This window comes from Leuresthes tenuis, unplaced genomic scaffold, assembly GCF_036924035.1.
Source record: "Leuresthes tenuis unplaced genomic scaffold, fLeuTen1.0.hap1 SCAF_3, whole genome shotgun sequence".
NCBI classification, from domain to species: domain Eukaryota; kingdom Metazoa; phylum Chordata; class Actinopteri; order Atheriniformes; family Atherinopsidae; genus Leuresthes; species Leuresthes tenuis.
This window is the reverse complement of record NW_027325357.1, coordinates 12,786,830-12,796,899: the sequence shown is the minus strand read 5'-3', so window position 1 is coordinate 12,796,899 and position 10,070 is coordinate 12,786,830. Positions and strand designations below refer to the sequence as shown.

Sequence of the window (10,070 nt, the reverse complement as noted above, 5' to 3'; positions counted from 1 at the left end):
ATCATGACCCCACAGGAGCTAAAATACCATGTGACCCCACCCACTGTGTTGGTTTGCTTACTTTCTGGTTTATTCTAAAACATTTAAAACTACCATCTCTTATTTGATCAAATAAGAAAAAGTATATATATAGATAAATAACCCCTATGGTAGAATTAAACTAAAAAAAAAGAGTATTAGCTGACATAAAGGGTAAATGTTTTAAGACTAAGACAGAATTGAAGACAACAGGCTCTGGGTATAGACAAAAAGGCCCACCTGGTTCTGGTTTCTATTTCTCTTTAATTTTTTTTTCTTTTTATATCGTTTGATCATACTTTGTCTTCCTATTCTCTTCCTATTTAAATTTTTTGTGGGCCTTTTGCACTCACATTTTTGGATGTTTTGCATCTCTATAATTTGATTTAATTTTATTTACAGTTATTTAGTTTCTCGTGGTAGTAATTTTCCATCTCCTTAATATTCTCCTATCATCTTGTTAAAATTGTTTCATGTTTTCCTTCGTGTTCGTCGTTTTGCAAGTGCTGGTCATTTAGCATATCTATCTGCAGTTTAGTCATTTAATGTGATCATTTTCTTTGTGTTAAAACAATTTTCTCACTCTGTGGTCATTAGGGTTCTCCTCTGCGTCGGATCCAGGTTGTTTTGTGTCCATTTCCGCCACATGTTGCTGTTATTATCCATGTTTTTGGAATGCGAGCATCTCCCCAGGCTCCTATGAGACCTGGTCAGTTACCCGCCCATAAAGATGTGTAACAGAGACCAGTCAATTTGAGCCCATCGACTATGATCTGGTAGCCGCGGTTTTTGCGCTACCCAGTGCCTGCTTTTTACACCTCTCCGGCACCCCCTTGTGCCAATAATGAGAGTGGGCGGGGCTTCGACTAAACGTGCTCCCCCTGTTGTTGACGTGGTTTTCAGCAGCAGTTCGCTCCAGGAAAGCAAACTTGCCCCCAGCGTCCGTCGGAGTGGATTCCCATTTCCTCCCTGTCTCCGGGTGTTTAGTTAGCCATGGCGCTAGGCCTACCTTGCCTGCTTGTGTTGGTACTCTGTGTGACTCTGTCCCCTTGTGTCTCGGGTAAGTGTGACTTTAATGAGCGTAGAAATGGTCGTTATTGTGTGTTCGCTGAAGACGTTTCTTCGCTTAAACCAGATCGACGTATTTTCAGAGGTTAGCTTCAAACCGGAGCTCACACACTGCTCACATTTAGGGCGATGTCGGTCACTTTAGCTTTGCTGTCGTCTTCTTTGTGGAATCCTGTTACTTATTAAATTATTGCCGCGACATTGTCAACAAAGTCATGGGATCTAAGCCCCATTAAAACGGAAAACAAACGATTTTACGAAGCTAAATATTAGTTGACGAAAACTAGAACATACCGAAAAAACTCACCACTGTACTGAGTGTTTAACCTGTTAGTAACCACCAGAACCTTTTTTTAAATATCCATCATATGGCTAAGCTGGCTAAGGGGTGTCTTTATTACAATGCGGATAAGTTAATTTATTATCTCAAAAAGAAAAGAACTTAAGGAATTTAAGGAAACGTAGGAACAAAAGAAATCATACTGCTGCTTACGCACGTATGTCAATGTAACGTACAACAAAACCATAATTATTAACATTTCTTTAACAGTTTTTGTTAAAAAATATATGTATATTACTGCAAAACATAACAGTTCAGGACATGAAAACAAAGGTTACAGGACACGAGATCAAAAACGAAAGAAACATGGAAGATAAAGTTGTGCGTGTAGGTGTAATAAGTTATGTGGTGGTGGGTGCTGTTGTTGCCCAGCTGTCTGAAAGAGTAACAGTAATGTAATATAAGATGATAAAATGAATGTCATTTTCAAAAATAATAAGGAGAATACTAATAGCCACTACTGCTAACAATACATCACTATATTTAATAATCGAATTACAAAATAATGCTCATCATCATCAACAGCATTCATCACAGTCACCAATACTAATAATAACAGTAATATTCATGATAAAGATCCCATACAAGTACAAATCAGAACCAGGCTTCTGTAAGGTGGGCCACGTGGGGGCCAGCATGTTGAGGTTAGCCCATGTAACTGGGGGGGAGTGGGATCGAACCTCCAGTCTTCAAATTGGCTTAAGACCGCTCTTCTTCAGTCCAGCTGTTATTATTAATTTATTTTCTTTTTCAGATTTTTGATCTGGTCAATTATAGTTTTAATTATAATGATAATGACAATGAAGATATCAATATAACAAGGGAGGAAAAAAATCCATAAAAAGTAGATAAATACAAATGTATGTCAAAGTCATGAGTATTGATCATAACAATGGATAGAATTAGAATCATAATCAATGATAATAATGGATACAATAATAATAATAATAACAACACAATTCTGACAGTAATAAAATGAAAATTACACATAAAAATCAAATAAAGGCATCCAAATAGATAACTGTACGTGTAAAGCCATGAGTCTGACCATGTTTGAATACTATGGTGATGATGATGGATACTATAACACTAAAGATATAGTACTGAAAACAATAATAGTAACCATATTATATATAGATAAATATCAATATTATATTAAATTAATATAGTCAATATTACTAACACTAATAATGATAAGAATCGTAATAATATGTGTATAGTATATATAGTAATAATTTATATATAGTAATAAATTAAAAATACACATTTAAATAAAAAAGGCATCAAAATAAATAAATCAACATGTAATCCGTGAGTCTGATGGGATGACTTAGAGGTTTCTTGTTGACGTTGGTATTTTAATTTCTACTAATTTAAATCAGTAAAATGTTTCTATAAAAACCGGAAAAAACAAAATTTGAGGAACAACACTTGGCTTTAGCTGAAAATGAAGGGACCGCATGTTTTCATTTGGGTAGAACTCCTGACAACAGGTTGCTGTCAGTTCCTGTCTCTTATCTGAGTTCAGAAGAATCTCACGAGGAAATATTTGAAAAAAGGACATTCATTTGAATAGATCTTTTGTATTAATTTGTTTAGAGAGACACAGGATATGACACCGTTCCCTGTGGACTTTAGTCAGATAAAGCGGTAGTTTTGTGAAATGTGCATGTGTTTTTCACCTTAGGGCCAACGCACTTAGACATCGATGCAACTTAACTTGACAGTCTTGCAAACTTCGTCCAATAAGTCTGTTGTGCTGTTACAATAAGTGAGATAAGTTGCACAACCTCTGACTGTCAGTTACCAATGTGGATTTTTCTTATTACTGAAAGGCAAAGTTGTGTCACTGTGTCTCGGGTATTAGCTTCACGTGACTGCTTGTAACATGCAGGTTGTGGCGCGTTATATCACATACGGGTGCTGCAGAAGCTATCCTGCAACTTCTGCTTATGTCAGCACGTTGTGGTCTTACTCACAGAAATGTAAATGGTCTGAAAATGATTCACACTCAGTTGAACTAGTTTGAAAAAAAAAAAAAGATATTATAAACTTGTTAGATTTTTGCTGTTGGAATATTATAGACTTAAGCAACTTTTCCCAGAGTTAGCGGCTGTGCCTCTTTCGGTGTGTCTGCTACACTAACCTCTGCATGTTTTGCTGCCATCTTTCCCAGTTAAATCAACATTCTAACTTTGTCCTCAGCGGCGTTAACGTTCTCTGTTCTGCTCTGTTACAGGAGGTGACCAGGACTGTAAGCCCTACAGAGATTCATCGAACGAGTACCATTTTTCCCAGACTTGTTTTTATAACTCATTTTGCTGCGGTGACTGCAGAAACAGATACTGCTGTTCGTATAGCTATAAACAGATTACTGAAGATGAACAAGATGAATGGTACTGTATTCTCTTTTATTTGAACAAAGTGTCTTTAACTGTCTTGTGTGTGGGTTATTGCTATGGAAGCATTCTATATTTGTCATAAACTATTAGCACTACATTGGTAAAGAACTAATCGGTTCCTTGTTTGCATTATCTGCTTGCATTATTGAACTGTTTTCTTACTTACCTGATTTATAGAGCATCTGCTGGTCTTAAAAAGGCTTAAAAAGACGAAATTTCCATTTTTTCACATAGGGCCTTAGCAAGGAATTAAAAGTGTTCAAAATCTTTTTGTGGGTTGCTGGAAGATGACATCCATATAAATCAAAACTGGGATTGCTGTGTTAATGGACGTGGCAGTTTGTCATTAGGAAATGCTTGAATATATTGCTGGGCAGTCCTGAAAAGATATGATACGTAAAATGACAGCCATCTTGTCAGTGTTTCCATCACACTTTCATGCTGTGGCTGATCAGACTTCAGTAACTTGTTGAAAGTACACTGTATGGGGGATTAAAAAGGACATATAAAGTCTTACCTTTGTGAACCTCACATTAATGAAATGAGCTTTTTTCTCTACTGTTTCATACCTGTGAGATCACATGTTTTACATACTTTGTATTTACTTTTCAGTGGCGACAACATCTTTGTTAATCACTCACCATTGCCTATGATCATTGGCATTGTGGGCTGCATCATCACTTTCCTGGTCTTCATCTGCTGCTGTATCTGTCCCTGCTGCTGCCTTTATAAGATGTGCCGCAAGCCTCCGCGTAAGTTGTCCTTCCTGAGCACTTGATGCTTCTGTTGTCGTAGGTAATGGTGCAGGGCACAGGCCCGTTGACCTGATTTTTGCTTTGATTATCCACACTTTCAGGAGCTCAGCATCAACGTTCGTTAGACTTAATAATGTGGCCTACTTCTGCTTTTGTTATGGAACTTATCTGTTGAACGCTTCCTTTATTAGGCCTCCTGTACTTGTTACAAAAACAGAAGTGGTGTCATCAAGGATGGGGAATTTAGACTAAAAAGGGCCTAAACAAAGTAGATTTTGTAAAGTTATAGAGAAAAGTCAGTTACAAAAATACAATGTGGTGGGTGGAACTAAAATGTTCTCAACCCACTGTGTTAACCACCAGTTTGTTATTCATGCCACCTCCTGTAAACTGGGAGCCTACAGTATTAATTGCACTGCTGTGTACACCCTTCTCGCTTAATCTTGCCTTCACACCCAGGGGGGGCAAGGCATGCTGAGACTCACCATAAATCAAAACTCAACCAGATATATTTTTCTTTGCCTTTGTCCCAAATCTAACATCATCCCTGAGAACAGCACACACACTCTCTTTTTACTCCTAAATTCTGCTCGGTTTGATACATTTCATTGAACTAATCTGTACAAGTGAAGTAACCACAAACTCAAAGCAGCAGCTAAGCATTATAATTAACTAGACTGGCAAATGCGTGGCAACACATAACCTCTGACCTCTCACACTGTCTGTCATACATTGTTTTGACAATTTGAAAGCATATGCTGCTCTGTCTGCAGCTGCAGACGTGTAGGCTTCCTGCACACAACCAACAAGTGGGATGTGTTTGAGCTGCTTTGAACTCTCAGTCTATGCGACCACGTAGCATCTTCTTTTTATCTTGTTTAAATGAGGAATTTGCTCTCGGTTTCTAGTTAATCTGATGTGTGGTTTTGAAATGGAACATCAGGGGAATCATTTAAGTATTGTTGGCCCACCCACCTCATGACTTTCATTACTGCAGTGTTTTGGTCTTGCTAACAGCAGAGGCATTGAGGCATATCTAAGACAGATCTAATGTTTCAGAATCAGTAGTTCACAGAGTTCCTTATTTGACTTGTTTGGCATGCTTTTAAGTGATAGAATTATATCTCACAGGTAGATGACACACATACACAGTCATCAGCGATAATTGTTGTTTGGAGTTTGGCCCAAACTTTTATGCCGCTCCCTTTCACTGATTATGAATCCAGGCTTGCTAAGAAGCCAACTCATAGCTCTGAAACTCTTACTGAAATGTTTGTGAAAATGCAGCAAACAATGATGTTTTAATGAGTTTTTGGCTACTTTTGATAACGGAAGGATATATTTTCTCTGGTTGTGCAGAGAATAATAGCTCCATTAGAAAGCTGAATGGCATTTATTTGCCTCGCTGAATTAATTCCTCAAATGATCCTTCTTCCATGAGGAAAGTGCCTTCACAGTGTTGTATACATCTGTGTCTTCATTTGTCCTGTTCACTACAGAAGCCTGCACTTTTCCAAACGTTGCCTGTAGTTGACAATGTTCTGGCGGAGAGCTCAAAGTAACACAATGTGACTTCCTCGGTTCAGGCTGTTGTATGATGGAATCTGATCCAGGAATGTCAGGGTGTGAATCACTGTTTCCACAGCAACCAAAGAAGGGAAATCCCAAGGCCATCTCACGTCATTTACAGGAAGGGGTCGTGTAGACTCCCACTGTTGAACAAAAAAAGTGTCATGCACACACACTCTGCTTCTCTTTTGCAGTGCTCTGTTTTTAACGGCGCTTTTTCACTTTGACTGAACTTGTAAAGTGAACATGGAAACAAAGGGTGTAAAACTGTTATTTGTACATTCCTGATATCAATCCAGCAGATCACTAGTGACGGAGATTGTCTTCGGAAACACTTTGATGCATAGTAAGTTTGGATGGAGGCCTAATAGTTTATGATTATGTATTTTCACTCAAAAAAAGTGGAGATTTTTACTGCCAAATCTAAGATTGTGGTTGGCTTCAGTCTCTCTCTATAAGGACATAAGCAAGTAAAAATAAAGGTTGAGTGCTTTTTGTAACCTAGTGGAACCTGGTGGGTAACAGCTTTGTTAAATGCATGCGTCACATTGGTGGTCTGAGCTAACTCATGCAGCAACTCACGATGGAAAAAAAGGTGCAACTTCTCCTTTGATTCCGTGTTGTAATTCTTTGTACTTATTGCAGTGTAAGCTGTGCTATTCCCCTCTTATCTGAACCTGAAATCCAAATATTAGTACTGTATGTTATATGTATATTATATGTGTGTAAATGTATTCTTCATCTGTGCCATTGTTTGCTTACAGCTGTGATAGCTACCACCACCCACACCACTGTGGTAAACAGCACCCCTCAGCAGTACCCCCAGCAGTACCCTCAGCAGTACCCTCAGCAGTACCCTCAGCAGCCAACTCCAGCATCTGGACCCCCTCAGGGAACCCAGTATCCACCCTACCAGTCAGTACCAGTACAGCCTGGCTACGGAGCTCAGCCCATGTCTAAATCGCCTTACCACGGACAGCAGTTCACACCAGGACCACCGCCAACCTATCAGGAAGCCAGTGAGTGTAGCTTGGGATTCTAATTGTTTATGTTTCAGCAAAAGCAAGTTTAACAGAATCTATCTGCTGGCAGACTTTTTTTTAGCAATGCATCCTGTTTCATTTGGCAGAATCTTTTCTCCAGTTCATAACAAGATCTACATTATCGGCTTTTGAGTGGATGAGAAATTGCGAATATAAACAACCTGTCCCACTGAAAATAAGTAATAAGTTGGTGAAAGACATGCAGACCAACACTGTATAATTTATTAGAGGGAACATATGTTTATGCTCCGTTACAAACAATGACAGGACATCCATCACCTTCTTTTTATTTAGCAGGATTGAGTGTGTGATTGATGATTGATGTTTTTTCCTCTGTGTGTCTGCTAAATGAATATTACTGCAGTGATGTTACCCTGTTGATGTTTAACAACTTGGCCTAAATTGAACCCAGATAATAAACAGTGCTTTAGCTAATGAATATCTCATGAAGGATCAGGCTGGTCTGCAGTAATGAAAGCATGGCAGTGAGTTAGTGACCCTGTTCAAACGCTCAGGAACTGGAAATGACTAACTGGAGTCAGTTTTCATTTACTGTACTTTAAAAAAGCTCAATATATCACCCATCTGTGTGTAAAGGCATGTTGTATTTAAGCTGAACTTACCACAATTCTGAGAAAATTCTTCTGGGCCATGCCTGCATTTTGTAATGTGCAAAAAAAGAAATGAAATATTCCAGTTAACTTCCTGTTATAGCGTTGTGGTTGAAATCTGCCTTTCATCGTTTCCATTTCCAGCCGGTCCAGCCTACCCTCCCCAGCCGATGCTTTACAGCCAAGCTGCGTACTCCCCTGGACAGCCGGGATATCCTCCACAGCCTCCTGCCATGCCACAGCCCTCTAGTGCTCCACCAGCCCAGATGGACTACCTAAACCAGCCTGCATACAACCCGGATTATATTGCGTCGCCTCACACAACTGGATAGAGGATTTCAGAGCCGCACACTCAGCCACAGACATGCTGCAACGTTTTCGAAAATGACAGGACCGGAAATGTGTATCCTGAATGACGAGGAGAAATTCCACAGCCTCTTAGTTCATTCAGCTTGAAAGTTAAACCAGAGAATGTAGCGACATCTCGTCTTCTAGGTTGGATAATCGCCAGGTGAAAATGTTGTTACCCTTTGGCTTATATTGCATGGACTTGCAGTACAGACATATGTGGTGAGATTGCTGGCTTATACAGTTTCTTAGTGGCTCCATTTCCGTCGTCTTGGCAAGTGAAACACGAAACCACTATTTTAGTTTATAAAGCGCTTTGTTATTTTTCTGTTAGCTGAACATGCCTCAAAACTTCTCCTTTGCCTTTACTGTCCACTAGCCAAGCCTACCTGAGTGCTTCGTCCACCTTCAGCAACTACAGTCTGATTAAGTTCTCAGGCATTGTAGAAAGCTGTTTTTTTTACATATATACATGTCGGTGGGAATCATCTCGCCAGTTTGCTTACTTTCCTTAGTGCTGTAAAAGGTGTTTACCACTTTGGGATACAATTCCTATGCATGTTAGTGAGGAATAAGTCAAGTATTTGTTCTGGTAACGACCCATGATATGATTTTCACAGTAGATATCATGTCTTTGGTGAGCGGGGTGGTCTTTATCCTCCAGTAAAAGGGAAAGTTTGCCTCAATTCAGCCAGCCACTTGCAAGCAGGAAAGGTTTACTTTGATTGTTACAAGTTCATATATATGGTAGACTTCATGTGAAGTAGTCTTTCTTGAGTGACTGGATTTTTTTCCATTCGTTGTTTTCATTCGTTCATTTCACTAAAATGCATTGGCAGCTTCACATGAATAAACCAAAGGAGACTCTTTTCTTTTCAATCAACCAAACATTCAGGCAGGCCCAACAAAAGAGAGACATTTTACACTCAGAAACTGCAAGAAACAATTGTGCCTTCATAGCCTGGCTATTTTTTAATCAAGAGTGCACGTCATTTTAGAGCACTTTAAAATGTGTTTTTCTATTTATTTGCAAGTGTTCGATTTGTCTGCATCACACAGCGTATCACTTTAACTTTATTTCATTTAGGCCAGCATTCAAATTGTTTGTAAAACACTGATTCGTTTCCATCTAGCTTGTAGCTTGTAAAAATGTAAGCCCTTCTGTCACAGTTCAAACTCAATGTTGTGAGTAATTTACTGAACGACTCTGTCCTGCAAATTTACACGATCGTATGCATATGTGTGTGTGTGTGTGTGACTTGTGTCTTACTGGAATAACTTAAAAGTTTTTTTCTAAGTGGCCTTTTTCATGTGATCCATCTCGATCTGGAGAAGTTCAGTCACAGTAACGGGCCAGACTTTGACCTTTTTTGTAACCATGTTGGAAATTCCTGGGATTCTAGTTCCTTTTCTTTGTGAAACCATTTGTTGCTGGTCAGCCCTCTGACTGAAATCTGCCAATTTTTTTAGTTTTGTTTCCCAGTGATTTCAGTCCTCTGGCCAGTGTTTACACAGAGTTTTAAGCAGATGCCTCCATTCGTCTCCTTTTTTTTTTAGATATTGTGTGAATTACTCTTTTCATTGTCACATGAAAAAGGATATCTCCAGAGATTTGTTCTCTTTCACTTTCTGTTTCTCATCAAAGAACATTTGTCGTTGATGCTAATTTGAAAATATATGTACCATTTATTTTGCAGAGTTACATAAAATATATATATATGTTTATTCCCCACCCTACTGAAGTTCTGATTATTGAGTTTTCTAATACAATTAGGAGCTGAGTGTATTTTGTTAAAGTGCATACTTGGTTGTTCAGAGCAAAATAAAAATGACAGCAAAGAAAAGCTGTTAAGCTGATGAATAGATTAAAAAAAGACTTGTTACAGGTTAGTTCAGAGTGTTTATTTCAAAGATAA

At 38.7% G+C, this 10,070-nt stretch overlaps 1 protein-coding gene across 1 annotated transcript; it reads left to right on the top strand.

Moving 5' to 3' along the window:
• Positions 1 to 949: 949 nt before the first annotated feature.
• Positions 950 to 9,879, top strand: LOC140303204 (uncharacterized). Its single transcript, XM_072381871.1, has 5 exons — positions 950 to 1,078; positions 3,666 to 3,822; positions 4,441 to 4,580; positions 6,917 to 7,171; positions 7,951 to 9,879. Exons 1-5 carry the CDS (start codon positions 1,012 to 1,014, stop codon positions 8,136 to 8,138), a joined length of 807 nt encoding a protein of 268 aa, XP_072237972.1. The 5' UTR covers positions 950 to 1,011; the 3' UTR covers positions 8,139 to 9,879.
• Positions 9,880 to 10,070: the final 191 nt, after the last annotated feature.

Excerpts from the sequence above, each read along its gene's own strand:
- LOC140303204 (XM_072381871.1), top strand. The coding sequence starts at position 1,012 with ATGGCGCTAGGCCTACCTTGCCTGCTTGTGTTGGTACTCTGTGTGACT. Across the intron at positions 1,079-3,665 it reads TCTGTCCCCTTGTGTCTCGG|GAGGTGACCAGGACTGTAAG; the intron begins GTAAGTGTGACT and ends GCTCTGTTACAG. Across the intron at positions 3,823-4,440 it reads GAAGATGAACAAGATGAATG|TGGCGACAACATCTTTGTTA; the intron begins GTACTGTATTCT and ends TTTACTTTTCAG.